The 26909-nt window shown below is 38.5% G+C and overlaps 1 protein-coding gene across 3 annotated transcripts in view; it reads left to right on the top strand.

The window, feature by feature from the left end:
* Positions 1-26909, top strand: part of CACNB2 (calcium voltage-gated channel auxiliary subunit beta 2) — a 220072-nt gene that overhangs the window by 62987 nt on the left and 130176 nt on the right. The window contains exon 1 of one of the 3 annotated variants that reach the window (XM_042043653.1): positions 25046-25829. The exons of the other annotated variants lie outside the window; for them this stretch is intronic. Within the exon in view, the coding sequence (XP_041899587.1) occupies positions 25749-25829 (81 nt within the window). The 5' untranslated portion in view covers positions 25046-25748. Of the gene's footprint in view, positions 1-25045; positions 25830-26909 lie in introns of those variants that run through there. 3 annotated transcript variants of the gene reach the window in all.

Here is a 26909-nt window from a genome sequence, read left to right on the forward strand (position 1 = left end):
TGACAGCCTTTTACGATTAGATGAATGGCTTAGGCGACAGGGGAAGAAGAGTGGGTGCTGGTTATCCTGTCTCTGGTGAGGTTTTACAAGCTGTTTCCTAGCACATCCTCATAGACAAAAAGATGGAATGAGTAAGTAGATAGTGAAGTGGACTCAAACTTGTCAGAACTGCCAGACTAAACTGTACTCAGCAGCATGAAGTCCAGCCTAGACTGGAGTCCAGTCGCTAGTTTTGTGCCCCTGGGGTGGTCCTGGAGCCAGTACAGTTTAACCTCTTCATTAGTAGTCTGGGTGATTTATGCAGAGTGTACTCTCAGCAAGATTGCTGATGCTGCAAAACTGGGAGAAGTGGGTCATACGTCAGAGGGTTATGCTGCCATCCACATGGACCTCAGCAGGCTGGAGAAATGGTCTGACAGGAGCCTCATGAAGTTCAACAACGGGAAAGGCAATGTTGTCCACACAGAAAAAAAAATAGTCGCGTACACCCGTATAGACTGATCATCTACAAAAGAGCTTTGTAGGAAAGGCCCTGGGATCCTGGTGGAATCTGAGCAAGCATGAGCCAGCAACTTGTCCTTGCAGCAAAGGTCACCAGCCTTCTAGGCTGTGCTAGGAAAAGTGCTGCCAGCAGGTAGGAGATGATTTCTCTCTGCTCGGCACTGGTGAGACACATCTGGAGTGCTTCATCCAGTTCTGGGCTCCCCAGGACAAGAGGGACATGGGCATTCTAGAGTGAGTCAGTCCAAGAGCTGCAAAATACAGGCGATTGCAGTTAAACGTAAGGTAAAGCTTTTTTTTCCTGTGGGGATGGTCAAGCACTTTAACAGGTGGTCCAGAGAGCTTATGGAGCCTTAGTCCTTGGAGATAACTTGAAAGTTGGATATGACCCAGAGAAAGCTGTCCCAGCTGAGTCTGCTCTGACCAGGGGGTTGGACTCAATGATCTCCAGCAGTGCCTTCCTACCTCATGGTTAATGGATAAACTTTCATGGATAAACTGAAATAATAATTTAATAGAACTTACCTTTAAGGATCCTGAAGGTTGCATAGGGTGGACAGTAATTTTTTCTGTGACTTTTTATAGAGGGCTTGGAAGGGGTAGTTGTGTCTCGTGTTTTGGGTTTTTTTAACCCAGAAGAAGGATTCAGCATGGTTTTATTCTGTCATTGCTCTCTTTTGGAGTGTATACAATGCCATTTGAGGTAGCTAGGGAAGCAGTGCCTTGAGCTTGCTGGCACTGAACAACTTTAGATCATCCCATTATCTCTGGACATTCACTTGATCACATTATGGAAAATCTGGCTATGAGCTTCAGTTGACTGTGAGCTGGCAGAGGCATCACCCAGACAGTGCTGGATAGCTGAAGAAACCAATCAAAGTAAATTATAACAATTCTCTGACAGCCTCTTTTTCTTTCCTCACCTTTCAGTTTATATAACCTGTGAAATGAAGCACTTGAGCAGAATACAAATAGCTGTATCACTCATTTACCTTCTAAAGGTTCATTCCTATTTCACTTTTCATGCCAGCCTGTTAATTTAATTTCAGGTAAGAACTTTTGTCGTTTCTTCCATGCTCTTTCAGCACTGGAGAAGCTGCATCTAAGAATTGAAAAATTAGCCTCACTGATTATTTCAAAACACTTCTAAATTTTCTCCTTATTTATTGTACCTGTTGGTATATGTTTCACTGTTTTTCCCTGCTCCCCAAGTGCCTGTACCAGTCTTTTTAAATGTTTTGTATGTGTCTGATAAGCTCCTTTTTCGAAGGTGCTATCATTTTGCCCTGTATGCAAAAATAAAATCAATCCCTGAGTACATTAACCTTGGTATTGTCTTAATGATAATGGCTAAATAAAAGGTCATTTCAAAAACACATCACAAGAAAAACAAGACTCATGGGGTTTTTTTTTCAGTGTTAGAGCAGGGTAAAAATACCTTTTACTGGCTTGGTAGTTTTCTGTCTTCTAGTGAGGTTTTCAGGGTTTTAAGATTATTTTTGTGTTAGATGCCTTGTTACACTTTCAATTTAAGGTAACATGGAGGTTTTTTTATTTAATAGAAGATGCAAGTGGTCTGATTCTGTATTCACTGCATTGTCCTACAGGGACTGTGGCAAAGTCATATTTGCTGAACATAAAATTTTACTGGATTTCAATTACAGATAAGTTTGACTTGGACATACTTACATCCCTTCTGTCCCCATATAGTCATCCTTTTCTTACCTCTCCATAAAAAGCTACACAGACTCACATTTAAAAAATTGTCTTTGGTAATTGTTTGATGTAGAGTCATGACAAAGTATTTTAGTAATTGGGAGTAGGAAGGGAGAGAGTCAACCAAACAATTTTCATGTGTTGAGAGATTTTATGGTTAAACTATGAAGGCTTTGGTTCTGAGAATAGTTGCAGACTAATTTGAGTAAGAGTTAAGATACTGGTTTTGTGAGAGATGCTTGTGGTTGCTGGGAATCTTCTTGATGAGTTTCAGGAAGAGTTAAAAACACAGATGGATTTGTGTTCCTCAGAAGCAATTGAAACTTCTAAAACTAATTGCTACCTTTCATATTGTTTCCTTACCAGTGCAAGAAACACTTATGTGAATCCAATATTATGGATAATTTCCAAATAAATTTCACAAATATTTGAATAAAGTTGAATGTATAACAGATAGGTGATGCATGGCTTTTATATTTGTGTTATTTTGTGTATGGATCTTCTCCAAGAGTAAAAAGTAGTCATTATAAGGAGAGAATTTAGAGAACTGATTACATACATATATAAGCATCTGCTGCATTATACTGTCTAGCTTCATTTCATTAGCTATTTTGAAAAGTGATACTTTTTTTTATGGTAATATTCAGTGTGTCCTACTTCAAAATGCTTTTTTCTTCCTGCTAGTTGTCATTATTGGTATTACTAATGGTTTTATTAGAATAACTCTAAGCAGTCCTGATCTGAAGAGATTAATGATCTGCATTGCTTATTGATCTGGTATACTGCTTTTGAACTGTGAAATTGCTACAAGGACACTTCCTTATGTGTCACTGGAAGCACCGACTTCTGTTCTTCTGCTAAAGATAAATCAATATATATCAGACTGTGTGGTAGGAGGTAAAATAAAGATAACTTAGATTTAGATATATAGATTAGGTCCTTACATCCACAATTTCCTGTTTTTAATTTTATTAGTCTTATTATATTTTTTTTAAGATGCTGAGAGCATCTGCAGGTCCAGCTGAGATGGGTTATCAGCAATACATCTTCACTAACAATTGTGGCTTAACACCAAAAGTACATTTGCCTTAAAAAGACTTTTGCCTTAAAAAGACCTGTCAGCCCATTGGTGTCCATAGGAACAGCTGGTTGTTAGTTGGATTGGAAAAAAAAACCTACCAAAAAACCCCACCCAAACCAGTCAAGCTGGTGATATTTGAGTGGCAAAATAAGCATTTTTGTCTCCAAAGACGCAGAGATGCTTAGCACAACTGATTTTTATTTTTTTAAGAGGGATGTTGCATATGACAAAGAAGTGTACTCAAAATTGGCAGGAAGTGAACTTTAGTTGCCAGACTTTGGGCTTGTAAATGTTGACTCTCTTTGTTATGTGATTTCATCACACAGTCAGAGGGATTCCTACTTCATTGGCCAGACCACTTACCTTACACTGGAATAAAACTCTGATCATTCAACTGGATTGAGTATCTGATAATATTTTGCCCCCACACAGATAACTTGCCTTCTTTGGAGTCCCCTCTTTCAAGCTTAAATCCAAACCAATCTCTGAGGAGTACCATCTTCCTTTTCTTTACATTTTCTGGAAGATTTAACCTATTCATTAGTTGTCATCACAGAGCCTACATAAAGACAGGATGGAGATGACTTGTATAATCTCTAATTTTCTCATTGCAACTTCTAATGATATTATAGTATAATATTTGTGGTTAATATTGCAAATATTATTTTCTAAACTATTATTTTTGTAATGATAACTATTATTTTATTAATAACTATTTTAATCACATTGTGTATCCTAGTTTTTAGCAAAATGCCAGTGCTGAAAGAGTTAAGTATGCCTCAGTGCTAAAAAAAGTGCCTCACATACTCATCTGACAGGAGCTATACAGTACTGGAGAGATTTGAGACTCTTACACCACTGCCATAAAGTAGTGAAGGATGGGAGTTTTAAGATATAATGTAGCTATTAAGCCTTTTCAGTATTGGAAAACTCAGTCTCTCCCATAAGAAAAGTGATGACCTGTGATCATAAACAGGTTAATTCAATGTGACCTGGTTTCAGAAGTGTCCCCTTATTGCTTTAAGGATAGTAATTTTTCATTATATTTGACTTTTCAAAATCATTATCTGTAAGTCTCAATTATCCAAGTGTTTAATTAGTTCTCTAAGTGCGTATTGGAGTTTTAATGTTCTTTTGAGTTCTTTTTGTAAACAGTATCAGCAGAGGAGACTGTGCCTCTGATGCAAGTCAGGTAGCAAGGCCACTCAGCAGTCCTGCCTACAATTCATGTGAAACACGTCTCGTCAGATGAAGCGTCTGCCTATTTGGAGGGTGGTTCTGTAGTCTTGCGAATCCAGTGTGTTAAAGTCTAGACTCCGTCATTTTTTGAGGCTGTTGGCAAGGGTTAAATAACAAATCAGATATGCCTAAGATAGAGCAGAGGTAATCCTGAAGCAAGGATGCTGTTGCTGGCTTGTGCATTGGGAAGAAAGCTGTAATAGCAGCAGCAGCAGCAGCAATAACAACAGCAGCAGCGGCAGCAGCAGCAGCAAGAGACCTTCAGAAAGCCGGGGTTGCAGTAGTCTGAGATATGAAGATCTTGTTATGTCTCTGTTTCTCCTAAGTTCAGAATGGTTCATACAAACCTTACGCCACGTGTAGTAAAGGATGTACAGGAATATGGAATTTGCTTTGTAATAACTGGATGCTAAGGAAATAAAGACGTGCCTCTGGGTTTTTGTTGTTGGGGTTTTTTTCTGCCTTTTTTTTTAAATCGTTGGAAACAGAAGAGACTGATTTATTCAGAGAAAGTAAGTTTCATCTATCTTCACAATAATTTAAAGGGATAGTTTCAGAGCTGAAGGGTGACTGTTTTGCTACCTGTTCCCTTGCATCTGGGACTGAAAAGTGATGAGAAATGGACAGTGTCTCAGAGGAGACAGGAACGACCGAAGCTCGGTGAAAGCACACACTGATTGTTGTCTGCTGTCCTCTTCATGCAGTGCTGTGGGCTGGTGCACCGACGGCGAGTACAGGTTTCCTATGTAAGTTTTCATTTGCATTAGTATGATGTTAACTTGTGTGTTCCACTCCTAATATATTAGCTGGTAGGGTATGACCGAGGCGGGTATTTTAATGCATAGCTGAATGACTGACCAGAGTGCTAAGTACCTGTGAAGTAAGTTTTTACAGCCCAAAGACACAAGGATCTTTTTAACAGGTATGAGTCTTGCCATCTATTTTCTTGTAACTTGTTCATATCCTCAAGGATATGGTTTTATTTTTAGATGACCGGTAGTATTGAAAGACTGGTAGTCTGACCATTCTGATTTCTTTTTTTATATTTTGTATTTATTCTTGGTAGTAGCTCTGTGTAAGTGGAGTCCTTAGAAAAGGACATCTCTACTTATCCATATATGATAACTGAAAATCACTTAAAGTTATAAGCAATTCTGAACTGGGCACAAAAATTATTGGAAAGGCCCTGAGGAAACATAAAAATAATCTTGTGGGGTAGTTCTTTTGAAAAAGAGCAGTAGTACAGTGGCAGAAGTATAGCCTGATATTTTACATGGTGTATTTGCTTTCCAGAACAGGGTATTTCTTTCCTCAGGTATGATATGACTGCTCTGTCTTGCAAAATGGCTGGCTCCAAAAAATTCCAAAAGGAAGGCCAGCACCAAAGCTTAAGTATTAGTAATGAAAAAGATCAAATACTAGCTGAAATATGTCTGAATTATACTCAGCTGACATAATAACCCTCAAGTAATTAATTTATGTTTTAACATGCCTCTTCTATTCTTCTGTTCAGTTTTCAGATAGACATGATAAGAAACAGGAGGTTGCAATGATCAGGATAAGCTGCAAATTGAAATTGCTGAGTATTAGCAACAAGCAGCTTGTAGCTTGTTGCACAAGAAAAGAGCAAAGGTATCAGGAGATACAGTTCTGTTGTCAGAATTACTGTGGATTTCTCTGTGTCATAGAAAGGTCCTTTAGAGATGCTTAAAAATTCACAGAACAGAAAAGATCACAGAACAAGCAAGGTCATAAATAGGTACAATCTAAGTCAAAGTTTGTGTAGGGATTTGATGGAGAGAATTGAATTGTTAAAAAAACCCTAAATCTCTCCTTCAGAACAAATTGCAGAGATGTAAACAACTGAAAATGTGAGTGTGGTCATAGTTGTTTTGCACAAAGCTGATTTGGCTTTGGGTGTATTTTGTTCTCACCAGTGCAACAGTTGATACTGTAAGAAGCAGGCAGAAGTATGGAGCGTCAGATGAGATAAAGGAAAGAACTTAAATAGTACTCTGTTTTGTATAAACTATGCAAAAAACAATACATAGTTACTTTTAACCATCAATTCAGTGTAAAATCAAAACTTGGATATCTCTTATGCAGATACTTGATAACATTCCCACAATTATACAGAAGTTGAATTACAAATTGAAAACACTTCCTGTCAGCTCTCCCATGCCAGTGGAATTTAGGGCGTATGAAAATAATGTCCTCTTGAGATGCATCACCCACCCTTTCATTACTCCTTGTTACTGTTATTTAGCAGTAGCACCAGCCACTGTGAATAATATTATCTAGACAGAATCCCACGAACTCCATCGGGTATTTTGATGTTTGTGGGTAATGGAGAGAAAGGTGCTTAGTGAATGTTTTATAAAGTACTAAGCTTTGTACCTTTTTTCTGTGAGGGTATTGTGCAAAGCTGATGGACCTCATGGTGTTCTGAATATCTTACTAACTGTTTACAAAGAAGAAGGTTGCTAAGTCTTAGTTAGGACAAGTGAAATGAAGTTTGCCCTTGATCTTTTTGGTCTTGATGCTATTACGTGAAAGATGACCGTGTTCTTAAATAACTTAATTACAATGAAAATTCTCTCTGTTGTTTGAATCCTTGATTATCCAAACCTGTTATTATTAAATTTTTTTGGCACTCCCAATGGCATTGGACTAATTGAGGTTGTACTGTGTGATTCTTTTGGGATGAAAGCACTGAAATTAAAGTGAGCCAAGATATGACCCTTTTTATTAACGTCTTACTCCCTGGGGAAAAACATTAGACTTTTATTCTGGGTTATTAGTTTACAGTTCTGAAGTTCCTTATGAACTGTAGTTGTTAATTATCTGTCTTGAAAGTTTGGGGTTTTTTTATTTTTTTGGGGATTTTAAGGTACTGTACTTTATGTAACTGAAACATATGGCCAAACCTAACTGGCTACTGTGTGCCAGCAATACAGCTCATTCTGGCCTGGGTCCTAAAAACTGTGCAAACCTTACACATAATCAATCGCTTTGATGATGTTTTGGGTACCCTTAGTTACACAGGCTCCCATTGTTTTTTTGAAGGAGCAGCATTGTTGATAGATAAAATATTTGCGTTCATATATTGCTCCTTTCTGTGATCTGCATGTTGGACTGTCATGCACAGAGATTAGTCCTGCATCTGTGTGCTGGGATAAAACTGAAGGCCTGGATGGGTTGTATCCTTCTTTCCTTCTTGCCAGGTTTTGCAGCTAATAAGTGGTGTGCAGACCACACAATGTTAACAAGATTAAATCTGGCTCACGAGAGCTCGCTTGGCTTGCCTGATCGTTGACTCTTCCTTCATCCTGGCACCATGTAATGCCTGAATCCACAAAATTTCCACTTTTCCTCATCTGTGGTTTCTTTGGATGGGTAATCAGGGTGATAGGGGCATGAAGTGTCATTTAATGTGATGTGTTTAATATGGTGTGAAATAACCTGCAGCTTCTAATGGTAGGAACTGTCGTAAGAACATTGTGACTGCATGCTAATACTCAATTCCAGAAATAAAGACCCTCACACTGGAAATTTTCATGGCAAAAGTTGGAGATAATTCCAAGTAATGTCTACACCTTATTCCATCAGTCATGTCTGTGAGTTGGGGTCATGCCATTTGTCAAATAGGATCTATTTGGAGTGGTATGGAGGAGCAGCTGAGTGAAGTCCTTCCAGTGAATAATGTCATCTCTTTCTGGAAGTGAAGTCTAAAACATTAGTACTACTTATGTGTTGCCCAGAAATGTTTTCACAACTCTTACTGCCTACATGGTACAGAACATCTAAAAGCACTGGAGCCTAAAAAATGACCAGTTTATTTTGTTTTCAAACTTTAGTCCAGTCTATTCACTGTTGGTCCAGCCTTCAAGACAAGTTGCAATCTGATGGAAGTCACTCAGAAATCTTGTACTGTCTCCAGCTCGCTGTTCTCCCTGGAAGAGTCCGGAAGTGAAGGCTGTTTGGACACAGAGTCCAAGATAATTCCAGACTCTGCATGTTTCTGAGCAGAGCAATTCTGTCAACCACTTTGCCTGACTGTATGTGTGCTGCCTTCTCTAACTGCTGCGAGTGATCTCATTTGCTGTGGTTCAACTTGCTGACCAAACTGGAAGAATTGTTTTTATGGCAACATAATAGGGGTTGACTGAACTTTTTGATCCATGGCAAGTGAAATCAAGGAAGAGGTTAGTTTCTTGAAAGACTGTTCAAGTCATTGTGCATGGAAGGGACCAAATCCATATCTGGAAGGCATCTGCTGGAGTATACAGACAGGTAATTCCAAGCCCCTTGAGCATCCCAATGTGCTGCAGAGCCTCCTGGCTTCTCGGGATGCAGGTGCGTTCACAGAGTACATGTTTACTGCCATTTTTACAGCTATGTAAACAAGGAGTAGGTGAGCGTGGCCAGGGAGGACCAACATGATAGTCTGGATAGGCAAGCCGTGGGTTTGGAATCCATTGTACTTTAAATAATAGCTTAAAATCTTTAGCTGTCTGGATTTCCAACCGCTGACTTTCATACTGATATGTTTGAAAACTCATGTGGTTGACTTTTTGAATTTTTGTGGGCTTTTGTTGTTTGGTTCTTTTGTATAATTATCAAATTACATTTTTGCTTATGTGGAAGGACTATTCAGAATAAGTCTGAGCTGATGTTTTAAATATTTTTCTCAGATATATTACTAATTTGATAAAGCATCGAGATGATGTCTGGAAGGCAAATATTCATTACTCTGGCTCTAATCTTAACAAAGTACTATTATAATTTGATATAAAAAAGAAAAAAAACCTTCAAAAATGCATTCCAAAACAATATAAACTTTATTTGAACATTAGTAGTGAAATTTATGGTATGGCTTGTACTGTGTATTTTAGTTTAATGTAATTAAAGGACCTTAGTATGGTTTTGCTTCAAGATGCTTCTTTTCTAATGGTGGGACTGTAATTGGAGAGCTTTCTGCCTGCAGCAGTGAGTGGGCTCCAGACGTCAGGCTCTTTGTGCCTGTGTCTGGAGGATATTTCAGACCTCCTGAGGGAGCGTTCTCTTTTTGGTGTTTTTAGATTTGTACTAGGGCTTTTTTTATCTGTTCCTTCTGACATCGTAATCTTTTCTATCTATCACTTAATAATGTTTCTCACCAGACCATTCTTTATTTTTTGTAGCAGATGCTGTCCTTTCCTTTGTTCCTTTTGCTTGCCACCTCCCTTTCTCTTCTTCATTGCTGATTTATACTTATTTTTTTTCTAGATAGAGCTACTTCTTTTACTCTTCTCCACCATGCTTCTCGTTTTGACCTGCAGAATTCTTGATTCACATTTGAAAACTTCTTTGCTTCTGATGACATTAATCTCAGCCCAGGATGGCACCTGCCAGGGCTATTTCTGTGACCCCCTGACACCCCTGTGCCACTAACTCTAGTCTTGCATCTATCCCTCTTTTCTCCGTTGCTGCTTTTGTCAGTTTTAGTGGAAGTTTGAGCTGTTCACAAGGACACAAGGAGAAGTTACAGGCTAAGGCAGCTGTGGGTGAGCTGTTATCAGAATTTACATCCATGATTTTCTTCCTATTGTATTGTAGGCAGAAAAGCACATGCTGAGGAGGAGGAGAGAAAATATGAACAAATTGTGGTTTAGTTATGAAGACATTTAAAGGAATGTTTGTAGTATAAACATGTTATATTTACAGCTTAAGGGAACTGACTGGAAAAGGAAGAAGTCCTTTAACTTTCTTCAGTGACTCCACTCAGTACTGGGTGCCTCAGCTAGGAAGGAACTCATAATCTATGGATTTGAGGGGATGTTTTCTGTATTTAAGTTGTCTCTGAGAAGTCCTTTTGAATGTTTTCTATACCCTGATTTTATAATTTTTTGTTTTGATAGTATGGGAAGAAGACAGTCTGAGAATAAAGTGAAATAAACCAATGTGGCAATACTTAAAGAGCGAGGGATTTGCACCAAGACTCTCGTAGTCATTGTATACCAGCCAAACCAGGACTGTCAAACTTTGCACTCCCAAAATGAAAAGTAATAAATTCTCTTCGTCTGCATTTATTTTGCTACAGCTGTCTAATAACCCATATTCACTATGCTGGGGAGTAGTATTGATGTTAAACTCTTCTGATTGCAGCTCCGGTCCTTTCAAGTGAAACTTCACACATTTGTTCCAATTGTTTTACTTTTCACATCATTAAGTGGCCATAATTTTTTTTGGACTCTGTGGCTCCATTTAAAAGATTTCTTTCCATTTTATAGCATAGATTTTGGACTACAAAACCTCTGTTTTCTTGTCTCCTTTCTTTAAATTCTTTTTTCTTGCTGCATTTCCTAGGTGCAACCTTAGAATTTGATTAACTAGCAAAAGGGGCTTCTTTTGAAAAAGAATCTTACATTTAGGAGAATTAAATGGAACATTTGCAGCTCAGTGTGCATTTTGAAGTAAAATTATATAACAATATGGCTGGTGGACAAAATATTGTGACAATATCCACAATAAGGACCTGCTGTCATTCCTTTTTCATTCTGTGTATAATGTAACTTCTTGAGTTAAAGATTTAAAATATGTAAAATTTCAAGGCAGCAACATCATCAAGATTTTAATTTTGTACTGAAGTAAAGAATTAGAGAAGTCAAATTATTTTCCACTACCCTCATCTCTTAAGGCTGAGTTCATAATTCCTTTGGTAATTCTATCACTATTTCACTGTCGCTTAAATGGAGCATTATTTTTGTTACTTCCTGCTAATTTGGATATATCAAAGTCGTGACATTATTTGCATTGTTTTTGGCAAGAAGACCTTAGATGTGTGAAACCAGCTGGCTTTCCTTGTAAACTCCTTTTCCTTCATCAGTAGCACCCTTGAGTTGAATTTTATGCAAATTTTAATTTTAGAGTTTTCTGAAGCTGTGTTTAAGTAAGGTGTTCTTAAAAAGGCTTTGTGTTTTCTGACACCTGTGATATATTACTGAAAATAAGTTGCAGATTTGCAACAAGCTGTACGCTTCAATCACTGGATGGTCCATGATGAGTCTATTGGAGTTAATGAGTGGGAATTGGGATTTGTAACCTCTGTCTCCAAACCCGTCAGTGATTCATCCTGTGGCTGTGAACAAATCATATGGAAAGAGGCCTGAGGCGCTTCCTTTCCACAAAACTTGAGGAGAATCCTGCTGCAAAAGTATGTGTGCAGAAGTATAACATTTTTAACAAAATGTGAAAAAAGAGTATTTTTTAAAAAGAAACACTTAAAACTAACTTAAGAGATTGTTACAAGTAAAATGTAACACATTTTCATGCTTCATTTCTTTTCAGCTTTTTTTCCTCTGTCTTTTCTCCCACTTCATACACAGTGAACTTTGCCATCCTCACTTGGTAAAATGTTTTTCTTCTTTGTTCTTAGTGTTTTATTGGTTTGGTTCTTTTTTCCTTTCCTGAATGTATTTTTTTCCCTTCAGTAGTTACTTTTTCTTTCTGCTCTTCTTGGGTTCAATGTCTTTGAGCACAATACTTACTGACTTCAGTGGTGGAGGAAAAATTTAAGTATTCTTGGCAATTTTAATACATTTTCTGATGAGTTGGCATTCCACGACAATTTTATGAGACTGTGAAGTCATAATAAATTAACTGGCTGTCTTACAATACTAATTGAGTCCCCTGCATTCTCTATGGAAGAATGCCATGCTTAATGTCTTTCCTACTATCTTTATACTAAACCAAAGTGATAAAATTAGAAACTTAGTAATAGGGAAATGAGAGGAAAATAAAAGAACACTTTTAGGTTTGAATAGAAAAGATAGATTCATAGAGTTCTGAACAGAGCAAGACTGCTTCACTGAGCAGATGTTCTTCGGGAAAAAGTCTTGTAATTGTTCTGTTGTGATTAAACATCCTCTTCCAACAGGAATTTTGAAGGAATACAGAAAAACTGTCTGAGCAAAGCCCGATAGAATTAAATCTGCTCAGAGATGTCAAGGGCAACAAGAAAAGTTTCTATAGGTATATTGATGATAAAAGAAAATCAAGTGAAAATGTGGGACCTCTCCAGACAGAAACAGGAGTCCTGGGTACTTGGGACATGAAGACTGAGGTGCTCAATGATTTTTTTACCTCAGTCTTCATTGAAAAACACTTCAGCCACACCAGCTAAGTCGCAGAAGGCAAAGGCAGAAACTGAGAAAATGTAGAACTGCCTGCTGTAGCAGATTAAGTTTCAGACCATCTAAGGAACCTGAAGGTCCACAAGTCCATGGGACCTGAGGAAGTGCGTCTGTGGAGCCTGAGGGAACTTACAGGTGAAGTGGCCAAGCCACTATCAATCATATGCGAGAAGTTGTGGCAGTCCAGGGAAGTTCCCACCGACTGGAAAAGGGGAAACATAATTCTGTACATTACGTAACGTGGAATATAAGGATGTGATTGGTGACAGCCAACATGGCTTTACTAAGGACAAATCACACCTGACAGATTCGGTGTCTTTCTACAACTTGATTACAGCATTGGTGGATGAGGCAAGTTGGTCAGAGCATGGTGCTAATGACACCAAGGTTGTGGGTTCAGTCCCTGTACAGGCCATTCACTTAGAGCTGGACTCAATGATCCTTGTGGGTCCCTTCCAGCTCAGAATATTCTGTGAATCTACCTGGACTTGCACAAAGCATTTGACCCTGTCTGGTACAGCATTGTGGTCTCTAAACTGGGGTGCCATGGATCTGACACATGGATCACTCAGCACTTGAGGAATTGGTTGGATGGTCACACTCAAAGAATTGTGGTCAGTGGGTCAATGTCTGAGTAGAGACCAGTGACAAGTGGAATTCCTAAGGGGTTGGTTTTGGGACTGGCACTGTTTAATATCTTTGTCAGCAATATGGACAGTGGGATAAAGATCTCCCTCAGCAAGCTGGCTGACATCAACAAGCTGCGTGGTGCACTCCACACGCTGGAGGGAAGGGATGACATTCATAGGCATCTTGTTCCACGTGAGAGGTGGGCCTGTGCCAGCCTCATGAATTTCAATAACACCAAGTACAAGGTCCTGCACCTGCATCAGGGCAATCCCAAGAACAGGAAAAGGCTGGTCAGAGAGTATTCTGAATAGATTGAGAGCAGCCCTGAGGAGAAGGACTTGGTGTCCTTAGACCAGAGGAGAAGGTGTTGGTAGATGAGAAGCTCCACATGACCCAGTAGTGTGCACTCACAGATCAGAAATCCTGAGTTGCATCATCAATAGAAGCAGATTGTCCTGACTGTAGATGCTAATAATTCTGATGCTTACAACATTATATTTTCTGTCCAGTTAACCAAGCATGCAGTACAAACTTGTGTAAGAAACAGATTTTTAATGAAGCTATTAGCAGGGCCTTTATACTGAGTGTGCTGTCTTAGTAGTTTATGCTTATTCTTTATTTAAAAATAGCTAGTCATCAGGGATGAGTAGTTTTTACACACTCTTCCTCTAGATGGAACCACTCTGCTGCTTCACTTGGATAAAATACTATTTGTTTTAACAGCTGAAGAATCTGTTGCAGAGTGTATTTGCAGTCATGCATCTATGTTCACATGTGCACGTGGGGCTCGGAGCGCTCTGTGTGGCATTAGAGCATGATGCAAGAGAAGGAATGCTCCTGGGGTTTGTGTTGCTTCTGGGAATAAGTAATTTGGAGGTAGTGTTTGCACACTTTGATCTGTTCCAGAGTAGTGAAAATTACTATCTTTATGGGAATAATGACCTCTTTATTCTACAGCTGGTGAAATGCTTCATCTTGTCCATCGGCTCTGTAAAGTCTATTTCAGAGTTTATAACCAGACTGCTAGCAAGAACACTCACCATCTTCACATTTTGTAATCTTCTCTGCTTATGCGTTTGTGCACAGAACTTGGTTGACTATAGCAGATGTTGATACCTCTATTTTCAGTAGAAACATCTTGCTTCATTTATTGCTTTTCTATTTCCATTTGTTAGTTTCAGAAACCATCCCAGTCAAAATATCTTTCTTCTTCTTTATTAACACTTTTCTCATGTTTTCAGATCATGAGGTTTTTTTAGTAAGTTGTGAGTACAACTTTTCTAAGGTTCCTCTGCTTTTACTGACTTAAAAATGGTCTGTTTACCTCTTGTTTTCCCAGTTGTTAATGTGAGCTGTATGTATTATATAATATACTCTTCATATCCTTTTCATTGAATTGTGAGCCACAGAATTTACTTACACTGGGTACTTCACTGTTTCTAAGAGCAGCATTCTTTCTAAGGCTTGTGTCACTGCAGGCCATGCAAATGATTCAGAAAATAGACTGGTTGGAGTAATTATCTGCTTAATCAGAATCCAACATAGTAAAAGGTTGTCCGAAAGAGAAGAAAGAAAAATGTTGAATACAGTTAATTTAATGGATTTTAGTCTTCATTTTCTCCCGGAATACTGAAAGTGTGCTGAAACAGCATGACCCTACACAAAACCAGCATCAGTAAACAAATATAAGGTGCTGCAGCTAAGGAAAGAAAGGCTTAGTCATGCAACTCTTTAAGAACTTATCAGCAAAACTCTAGTTGGGAGGTTAGAAATCAGATTAATTTAGATCATGTTTGTATGGAATAATAATAAGCTACTTGCACTGAAAGAAGTAGAGGCATGATAAAGAGAAATTTAGAGAGGATGTCAGAAGAAGTCAGCAGACCTGGAGGAGGTTTGCCATGTGTATAGAAAAAGTAGGTGGAGAGGAGTCACACTCATGGCACCTTCTTCAGTGGAGGAAATGATTACAATTGTTATGAACTACGGCCCCATTGCATTAAAGGTATATCTTTAATTTCATTAAAGATACATGTTTGCGTGTTTAATTTCATTAGAGATACGTTTGCATGTGTCTACAACCACAGTACCGTAATTCAAGTAAAACACACGGCTGAACTTTTGCAAATTTCAATGAAACTATATTGTCTAATGATTGCTGGTAATTGTCAAAGTATTATCATGTTTATCTTTTGAATTGTCACCATGCCATTAGTTATTAAACCTATTTGCATTTTAGTAAAAGTCAGTCTCTACAAGGACTAACATATTTGTGTAGGTTGCATATAAAACATATAAGGTATAGGTTGCAACCTATACCTTAGGAGAGGACAACAGGTGCAACACATCACCCAAGGGCAGCAGAAATGAGAGAAATGTTATCCTGACTGGGGCAAAGAAGTGTGTGTTAAACCAGGCAAGCACATGAAATGATACCTTGTCTAAGAAGGAAATATTTGCATCTCTGAGGAAACAGAACAGGATTTGTTTTGAGAGAAGAATAACCACAGGAGAAAATAAATTAAGTCTCAGTGACGAATGTTGAGGGAGAATTCAATGATCAGGTTAATTATAAAATGCTAAGTGCTTCACCAAAAAGAGATACTCAGTGAGGGTTGCACAGTGAGGGTTGCACCCTGAGGGTTAAGATATGCAGAAAGATGGAAAATGGAATAGAAACACAGGAAAGTCTGTGGAAAGGAAAGATTCAGCTTCCTTCCCTTTGTCTTCATAAAACATTTAACTGTTTACTGCTTTGGAAGTTTTAAGGAAATATTTTTCTTTTTGTTTTAATCTTAAATGGGCTTGTGTCAAGGGTTGGAAAGCTCCTGGGTGACAACATACCTCATCCAAGCCTATTGTGAGTCAAACAATTCATTCACTCTATCTTTTAAGAAATACTCTGTTTGTCCAACATGTGTCCAGGGTGACCAATGGTAATAAGGTTTGCCCTGGAAACGGGTGTCCTAGGGTCACATGAGTCTGTGTGTCCCAGTCACTGGTGGGGGAACCGAGACAGCAGTTTTTAAATGGGTCTCCAGTGAGCTTGCCAAGAAACATTTTAAAGTAAGTGTTTCCCTTGTTATGATCCATGATGATACATCTTCCCATCCATATGGAGTAGGATTTCTGAAAAATTAAAAAGATGTAACAACCAACCAACAACCAACTCCCCCCCCCCCCCCCATGCACACACGCGGAAAAAAAACCCCAAATCCAAAATTAATTAAGAAGGCTTCTTAGGAGAGCTGGAGAATTGCGCAGTAAATCTGAAATGCAGTGTCCTTGATCAGCTTTGCCATTGCCAAGCTCCTGCCAGCTGCACCTCCTGCAGGGGACCCTTCCTCCAGGTATGCATTTGAAAATGTGGTGTTTATGCCAAATATTTTCCTTTTATTTTATACTTATTTTTGAAATTGCTTTGGATTCAAAGAGATAAGACATCATGTCATCGTGTTTTTATGTCAGCACTGTTGCTTATAGTTAAGGAGTTGACCCCAGTCTTATTTATGTTTCTAAGCTGGCTAAAGTGATCCTTGTAAGTTTTGAAGTGCCAAAGTACTGTAGACTGAAATAAACCTCAGACATGAACTGAAATAAGTTTTTCCTCAAAGAAAGAAATAAAAAGGAGACAGAACAGAGAAAATAAAAACTGTTTCCACAAATAGTGATATTTACCTGTGGTATAGGCAGAGATCACAGAGACAGTTTTTGTTTGGTGAACTCTCTACAGTCACTCTTAGCAGAGCTCTGGCTGGATTCAAAGGAAATATCTCTGCCTGCTTGTGCAAAGCTTGCTCACAATACCAGTTGTTGCTGTGAGGCTGTGTCACAGGAACACTGAACAGAAAGACTTCCTGTACTCTTAGAGAAATGGCATGATTAGAGGCAGAAAAAATTCTTTGTTTTCTTAGATACTGTAAAAATACAAAAGGAATGGGGTAGTTGTTTGGCATTAGGGAAGTCATATATTCTAGAAAAAAATGTATTCAGAGTACATGGATGGTAGATGAGACAGAAAAGGGGTTTATGACTAATACAGTAAAATAGTAAACTTTTTTCAAGAACAATTCAACCAGCTGGAAATGAAAAATTTGTAAAACTGCCAAAGTCAGTGAGACCCTAAGCAATTTGCTGATTGAATGATGATCACATGTACATGTGCCTGTGGGTTCTGTTTAGTTTCTGTACTTTCATGCTGTAAATTTAAAGCATCTAAAAAGGGACAAATTAGACCACAAAATAAAACCTGTAGTCTTAGTAATTTCTTTAGAGCTTGTATTTTCTTTTTCGTGTGCGTGTGACAAGTCTCTGGGGTGCTCTCCATATACAAAGGTGTTTGAATCACAAATTAAAAGTAACTTCTCTGTCTCTTTGCTATCACATAAAATGTGGATTTCTGCCCTAAAAGTAGGAAAATAATTTTTAAAAATTTTTTAATAAATGACTGAATCTGATTCCTTGATTTAATATAGCAAATTACATTGACAATTTGTAATATAACAATTTATTTTGCCTAGAGAATTTGTGGATGCCCCATCCCTGGTAGTGTTCAAGGCCAGCTTGGATGGAGCTCTGAGCAGCCTGATCTAGTGAATGGCATACTGCCCATGTCAGGGGGCTTGGAGCTGCAGTCCTTTCCAAACCAAACAATTCTATGATTCCATGAATATAAGTAATTAAGTTATTGAGGTAAATGCAAAACTCTCGCTGTGATTTCAACAGGTTAACATTTTCAGTTTGATCTTCAGAACTCAGTGTACTTCCCACACTGAGTGGTGCAGTGTGGTATCATTATCATAACACTACAGACCAGTTTGGCCAAGCTGCAGGGCTGACTAGTGACAGTGAACATCAGGGCCAGGGAAAAATTTATTATAAGAAATTCCTTATTTCTGGACTGGGGAATCGTTTACATCTCCCAATTTGAACTGGATGAGAAAATAAAATGTGCCAGTTACTCACAACTCAGAAGGGTAAAGTCTGTTGCCCAAGGCAAGTAAATTGGATGAATTTAAGGCCTATTTGATGGAATTGTAATGGAGTCTTGCCAAAACAAGATGCAAACTCCAGGAAACTGGAGAAGGTATGACCAGGACTATCCTCAGCCACCAAGGCTAGCTCTTCTGTATTGGTTTCAGCTTGTTGAGTCAGGATGTCTTTGCCAGCCCAGCATCAAGAATATATGGGAACATGTGGGCTGCTGCTGTGTTAGGTTAACTTGTTCTCCAAATGCTCTAAAGTCTCAGAGATCAGTGGGAAGATCTGGCTTCACACATTTTGTGAAAATTAAGTTTCAAGACTTTGCCAGTGGCTGCACTTTGCTGTGAAGGAAGACAAACTAGAGACCCTAGGAGACCCCATTGCTGCTGTGGCCACTGCCTCCCTCCTCCTGCATCTTTCTGCCTCCTTCTGCCTCCTGCCTGCCTCTTCCTGCTTCCTTCTGAGAAGGAGGAGGAGGAGGCTGGAGTGATGTTGCCTCTTCAACAGTTTAAGCTGAAGATAGATTGCAGCCTCAGTGTTACATACTGTGTATCACATTGAGATAAAGATGTTTCTGGCAGGTTATGAGCTTTATAAGAATCTCTCCCATTTTTCCTTGACGTGAACTCATCTGGGTTTGCAGAGTGGTCTGTCCCACTGGCTCCTCTGAGCTCAGGAGGCCACTCTCTGGCACTACTGACAACAGGACACTCCTGTTTACAGGCACCATAAATTGCTGCCCACCATTCTGTCATGTGCTGGTTGCTTTCATCCCTCAATGCCCAAGATGTGCTCCTGAGCTTGCTCTGCTGCTGGAACGTTTAATTTGGTGCATGAAATATGATGTAATTTGTGGCCTTTTTCCAGTACACTACTCTTGATTATATTGGATTGTGTTGGGCAGCCCAGGAGGATAATCTGTGTATATAATACATAAATATTACCTGGCCAAGCTGAACTTTATTTAATTACCTTTTCTTTGTCCCCTCTTCTGCCTTTTCTCCCCAGAATGTCTCTTTGACTTTAACTACAAGGGTACTCTAAGCCAGAGCCAAGTGCTTTCCCTTGATCTGTCCTGGACTGGCTGCTCCCACCACTCCTGCTGTCTTCCCTGCATGATATGATCCATCATATCATTTTGTCTGTAGCAAATATAAATAGGCATGAGAAAAGAGAGATTTAAAAAAGGCTGTATAAGACAGAATATTTCTTGATGCATGGTCTTCAACTCAAATACTGTAATCTTTTCTTTTAATGGTGTTTTTGAGAGAATTTTTGTTTTGAAATCTGTGCTTTGCAGTATGTTGCTTGTCCCTGAGGAATGATGTGACATAGTAGAACAGACTGATTTGAACTGGCTTTTCACTGATGATTTAATTGATTAAAAGACAACATTGTGTGAGTTTAAAATTAAACTGTCTGAAAGGCTTTCACAGTTCTAGTAGTGATTTTGAATATCACTCATCTAACCTCTATTGTTTTCAGCAATTTGGGCTTGAAATGCTTGATGATCTTGTCTAACAGCAACATATAATAAACTGTTATTGCTATAGTCTAGGGTACTTGGCTTTTTAGTCCATGACATTTTTCAATTGATTGCCACAGGAAAACAGTATCCTCTGATGGTGTATTTAATTAGGGTTAGAAGTAAAGAAAAAGTTAAAATAAATTTTTGTTTCCCCAAGCACTGGTATAGTTTTCATGGCTTTGCTTGTGTGTGTAGAATGTTTTTGTTGTTTTGTTGTATAAAATATTGCAAATGAGTCAATTCCTTTTGTTATTTTTGTCCTTTGTGTATTCTGAAGGAACTGTTTGAGTGGTCATAAGACAAAGAATAGAAAAATGGAAAATATTCAAGTCGTGTCAGTAACTCATAGTAAAGGTTATTACACAGCTATTCAAATAAGTGCATTAAAACACATTTAATGTAAATATATTTGGATGAGAGATGCACATGAATGGGTTGGGGTAGTAAGTTCAATAGTGTACTCGCTGTACTTTTGATTTTCTTATATAAGAATTATACAAAACTTTTCAGGTATAGAAACAATTACTACATTTTTAAAAGAAGAGATACGAGAGCTCCTTTTGCTCACCAAGGCTTGAGGAATTTTGTTTCATAGAAGCATTCTTTGAATTAATATGCTACTTCAGGAATTGACACCTCTCTTAACATTTAGTACATCTTCTTTTACAAAAAGGTTTGATTTGCCTTGCCATTTATTACTGATAGTTTCTTCTTATTATTTTTTCTTAGTGATTTTGATTACAATTTAATGTGTGGCACTCACCAACTCTTGAATTTCAATTCCTTGAATATTTTTAGTACTTCCATTATTATTTATATACAATGAACTGAAATACCACTGAAATACTACATTTACATACTCTTTAAGCTTTCCTTTGCCATGAGCATGTAATTAATTTTCTACTTATAAATATCGAATGTGACTTTTTCATTTACCTCTAAAGCATTATGCAGAAGCCAGTAAAAATCAGATACTTTTGGTTTTCCGTTTCTTGTGGTGAGCCACGTTTTTTACGCTTTCCTGCGTTATTATGAAACTTTTTTTTTTTTTTTGTGCTGCTGAATAGGACGGATATGAAAAGAAGTTTTATCCTACCAACCTTAGAAACTAACTACAGAAACAGATACTGTAGGTTATTAATATCCATAGAATTTCTTCCTGTTCCACGAAACATCATCTCTGAGTTAGCTGCATTATCTCAGATAATGTCCTTTGAAAATATGAATGATGATTTTAAACTATGACAAATGGTGAAGAACCATTTTTGAATCAAACTTTGAGTTATCTGAATTTTGGTTGGTTTTACAGCTTTGCAGTTGGGGGTTCTTTTCCCATTTTCTTCCCTCTCTGCTGGACTGTAGCAGCTGGGCAGCAGCCTTCTTGCCTTGCTGCCTGACTCCTCCATTCATCATCCCATGCACATTGACTCTGAATTGTGGAACTTGGAGGTTTTGTACAACCATGGCCTATATTCCAGAAGATTTTTATTTTGAATGAGACTAGAGAAAATAAGCTGATCCTTTGAGAAACACTAGGTACAAGTAGGATTTGGAATAGGCTGTGGGGATCTGCCTCGAGCAGGGGTTGGTCTGCTGCTGTCTTTTTTTTGCTGGCCAGGCTGGGTGGTGATATGATAGCACTGCTGGCTGGGACTCAGGGGAGGGACGGGAGGCTGGGAGTCAGAGGACTTGGAGGGGAGCTCAGCAGCTGGGCTGTGCAGTCACGAGTCACTTGGTGGCAGGGAGGAATGACCACTGAGATGTAGAGCTGTCAGGGACAGCAGCAGGAGGGCACAGTGTCTAAGCTGCAGTATCTTTCCACTATGTAAGCAGACCATGTGTCCCATCCTTTCTGAGGCCTGGCCATTTCTCTGTGTAAAGAACAGTAATTATGGTTTGGCAGCCCATGTCACGGTGTGTTATGTATGCAAAGGCTTTTCTTTAATGATCTTCATTAAGCAGTGCATTCCTATAATGTTCATCTAATTGCTTCACAAACTTCAATGAGCAAATTTGAAGCATTTTTTTTCAAGGTCACAATCTTATTTCTGTTTTGTATCTAGAGAGAAGACACATTAATTCCAGCATCTACTTATTCTGAAGAGCCAAAATGAATGATTCGGGCAACATGCATCTGTTTCAGCCACAGCTCTGAACTGAGGACAGTGGCTGGGAAGCTTGTTGCAGTCAAAATCAATGCATGCATTCATATGGTTTCTTTTCTGGTGGTGATGGTGCTGGAACTTTTATTAAAACCTATAAAAAAAGGACAACCTTGCATAAGAAAGCATTGAGATTAGGAAGTCAGTTATTTGAAAGCTAAAACACCCTAGAATTCTGTGTATATGGTGCAATGTAGTATTTAAAGACCAAGAGCAAAATTCTATTTTTCCTAAGATCACGGCTGTATTCATCACTGGATGGCTGATATTCAGGGAAAAAAAACCTCAGTTTTCTTGATGTGAGACACCACTTTGTTCCTGAAGGCAGAGCTAAGTAAGTAAATGTAGGGCAGGAAGAGAGAGGATAGTTTTATGAATAAAATGGAAATAGTTTTGGTACTTACTTGGCTTTTGGCAAGCTTGAACATTTTTCTTAAATCAGAAATTCTGTTAATAGTCTAAGTGTCTTGTGTACAACTATTTGGGAATACCCAGCTTAAAACAGGTCTGTGATCTCAAAATTGAAGTGATGAAGATTTGTGTCCAGAACTGCTGAGTATGCAATACAGAGAAAGTCCACAAGTGTGCTCTAAATACAGAAAGCATTACAGTATGTTAAATTCTTGAAAGGATCAGACCAGAATCCTCTCAGACTAGATTGCTCATTAACTAATGGACTCATCTGGAATTTATATTCCAGCTATCAGATGAGAATAACAGCAGCAGCTTTCCTCACAAGCTTCTTCTGAAAACACGCTCATTTAATACAGAAAAACTATCCGATGTTGCAGTGACTGTAGAAAAAGTGCCACATCTGAAAGGATGCATGGTGCAGAATATTTCTGTCATTTTAGGTTTATTGTTCAGCATTGTTCTTCTTACGAGGACCTTCTGTTTTCTACAATGAGATTTGTGTCCTCTGGAATTAAAGATTGCAGCATAGGTCCTACTTATAACAGGGTTGATTTCTGGACTTTCTAGTCTTGTTAGCATTTAAATTTTCAACCCTTGTTGTCTTTTATTTCATTATATTTTAGCAGTAGGATTTTTTTAATGTATGCTATTGGTCCTTATTTAGCTGCTTAAAGTAAAAGTCAGTATTTCAGAATCCTTCTGTGTGAGGAAATAACTTTAGTTCATTTTATTTGAGCGCGTCTGGCAAGCCATTAGCAGCTGCTGCTCTAAAATTCTGTGAACTGAGTTAACATTAAGAAGGAGAAAGCTCAAATACCAGCTGTTTTTCAGCTTGTATGTGCAGAACCAAGTGTATATTTATTGTCACAGTATATAGGGACAGATCTGATCTAATCCATTCTACACCAGTGACAGTGCTGTAGGATACTTTTGTGTTCGATGCTGATGTAACAGACACTAGACTTATATTCTTTAACTTTCAGAATGGAATAAAGTAATTTCTCTGTGAAATATTTTCTTTAATATGTCTAGACATGGTATATTTGAAACAGAACTGTTTCTAATAACTGCTTAACATCTCATTGAGACTTTTTCACTGCATAAAGTTTCCACACTGCTGGATTTATATCCAGTCATACACCTTTGGATTCCACCCGTCCAACTACTAGAATTTGAATCTCAGTGCACTTAGTGAAGGCAATCATCCACTCTTTTATTTTAGTCCCAATCATTTAAAATTACAGATATTGCTTCAGCTCCATGACTTACGTAGACTTACGAAAAAAGGGGGGATCTAATTAAAAACTGTGCATATAAACTTTCTTTCTAGTATATGCAACGCAGAGTGTATCAGACTTAGCTTCTGATTACCTACAATGTGGACTACAGAAAGCAGAAGACTGTAAGTGTTTAGAAATCAGATAGTAATTTCCAGTGGGAAATACACACATTTTATCTGTGCCAGTTGCATAAGCAGTTTCTAGAGTTTCTTTTAACAAAATAAGAAATTTATGTTGCCACCTTGGAAAAGACATTAATATTATTTTAATACCCACAAATAAATCACAGACCATCCACAAATTGAATTCTTGGAATCATAAACCCATTGCATTTATGCAAATACGTTAAATAATCAGTAAAGTGACAGATGATGCTTGAAGCATAATCTAGGTCTGTATCATGAGTAGATAATAATATTAAGTTCTTATTTAGGAAGTCCTAGAAAAATGTTGTATGTTGTAACGCAAACTGCATCTGTCTGTCACATTCAGAGTATCTGTCAGCTGGACTTAATTTTGTACATGTTTTAAAATTGCTTTTTATCAGATTGCTCCTTTTTTCTGTTTCACCATCTTTTCTATTTTGTGTTTTGTTTTCTTCTTTTCAAGACAAAATATCACAATTTTGGGATGTACTGTACCTTTTTACCTCATAGCTCGTATTTGCATTTAAATTTTTATATATATATATATATATATTTGAATATGGTTCAGGCAGGTAACCTTCCTTGTATATATAATGATATACTTTGGAAAAAGAATATTTGAATTAAATGCTCTTGGTGAGTGGTGTAGATACTGTCAGTGGGATTTGTGGATGTTCCCCCAGGGAAAGATGATGCTTCTCACAAGTTCAGTGCTCAGATGCCACGTAGGTGCACTTGGACTGGATCCATATCTGAGCAGCAGCAAGCAGGTACACAGAGCACTTTGGGTACGTAGTGCCACTCTTTGATATACTATGCTTTCTGGTGAATCCATGAGACTCCAACAAACTCTTCCATCTGGAAAAGGTCTGAAACACTCCCCTGTAAATTCATGCAGCTGCTGAAAGTAGGATCCCTTTTCTCTCATTTTTAAAGACGGTGCGGTCTGGCTTGTTTTCCCTGCACTGTTTCTCTTACAATGGACTGCTCCAAATGCTCTCATACTGTGCAGTGAAGCGTAAGTATTTTGCAAATGGTACTGGCCCGTGTGCTGAGTGAGGAAGCAGAGGTCTTCCTGTATAATCCGATTTCAATCAACTCACTCTAATCACTACTGATAGTTGCAAAATTTAGCCTGGATCTGCTCTGGTAATCTAGATTGACAGGAGGTAAAAGTAAAAGGACAGAAGGGCAGAGGAACAAAGAGAAACAAGCAGGAACAGTGATTTTCTGCCTTTGCTTGCCGTTCTGGGACGCGCGTCCGTGCCAGCGGTGAGCCCAGCGCTGCAGGAGGGTGCTCCGAGAACAGGTGCCCTCTGTGGGGCTGGAGTGGCAGCCGCCACGCCACGGGCACGGATGGTGCAACAGGTACCTGCCCGAGCTGTTGGCATGCATTATTTATTGACATCGAGATCCTAATTCTCTTTATTACTCTAAAGATCCTGGGGTCGTGAAATATTCAGGCATAGCAGCAGTTAAACAGTGCAGCCAGCAGCTGTATGTGTCTTTGACATCCTCTGAAGGCGAGTGGCTTCCAGTGCTGGGCTTCATTCTCCTACGAGCTCAATGCTTGGCTGGAAGCTTGGAGGATAACTGGACTCTGCATTTTCTCACTGGGCTGGTGAAGTGTGTGTGGGAGTAAGTTCCTTGGACTTTTGGTTTTAACTTTTCAAAGGGAAGAGCCAACTTTGGATTTCATGGATATACAGAAATACAGGCAGCTGCTGCTGAAGACAGGTATGTCTCGGTTTGACTGGATTATACATCGGGAAGAAAAATGACTTTTTTTATTGTTACCTGACCACATGCTCTGTGTGCCTGTGTCAGCCAGGCTGAGGAACTCTACACCCTAGGGTAACCACGGCACCTGGACTACCCCTGCATCTGACTTTCCATGCTGGTGGGGCTGCTGTTGGTTGTTTCAGCCTTGCATGTTGCCATGCTAAAAACACCCAAGGCTAAAAATGTGTCCTGGGTAAGTACAGAAGCATGAAAAAAGTTTCTGTAAGTGTGGATTTTTCAGGTATATATGAATATGCTTTTCTCTATATATGTGGAAGTATAAACTTAGACAGACTGAGGTATAAGGTAGATTAAAAGATTAAAAATCATTAAGATCGTAATTATTTAAAGTATTTCTAAGAATTAAGAAAAAAAGACATTATTTTGAACACTGGTAATTTGAAGGAACTGTACTAGGAAGTGTTACGACAGACTTTCAACTTACTTGTTTCTTATATATACTTTCCATCTGTGCTAGTAAAGCGTTTGTGCTACATACTTTTATATCAATTGAAAAATTTTTGTGGATTTTTGGATGCAGACTTAAGGCTTAAAGAGTAAGGTTTAAAGATTTTCATGGGATTAATGAATAACTGTAGTTTAATTTCTATTTTTTTATACTTCAGTGGTTTGATACTATAGGTGTTCTTCTATGTGGTTTGATTCACATCTTCAAACACTATTTATAAAGTCCCAGGAGTTGTTTCGGTACGTTGTAATAAGTTGTAATACACAGTGGGATGAGGGAGTCCACATTCGGTGTCTTTTCTGTTGACTTTCTTCTTTTTAAGTAAGGAAATACATTTTTATTTTGTCCTTATCCATTATTTCTGTATCAGAAACTAGGATTCCTGTTGGAGAATAAAGTAAGCCATGAAATACAATTCCTGACTAAGAAACAGTGCCCTTTGCTTACCCCCATCATGGATGATTATACAACTCTACCAGTGCACAGCCTGCTCTACCGAATAAGCACAGTATCATCAAATTGCAGGTCTACACAGAGTCCTGGAAATGCTGGCAACTGCTCAGTACATAGCTTTAGGGCTTCTTTAGTGACCTCACTGAGTCCCAAATATTGCCCCAAGTGTTCATCATAACTGCATTACCTTGTCTACAGTGCCAGGGTTTTCAGCAGTAAAGGATGCCACTGCCAGCTCTGAGGTTCAGATCCCTTCCCTTCCCTTCCCTTCCCTTCCCTTCCCTTCCCTTCCCTTCCCTTCCCTTCCCTTCCCTTCCCTTCCCTTCCCTTCCCTTCCCTTCCCTTCCCTTC

The sequence above is a fragment of the Corvus kubaryi genome, unplaced genomic scaffold, assembly GCF_017639235.1.
Source record: "Corvus kubaryi isolate FWS band 111438036 unplaced genomic scaffold, C.kubaryi_AGA036_p1.0 37398, whole genome shotgun sequence".
NCBI classification, from domain to species: Eukaryota; Metazoa; Chordata; class Aves; order Passeriformes; family Corvidae; genus Corvus; species Corvus kubaryi.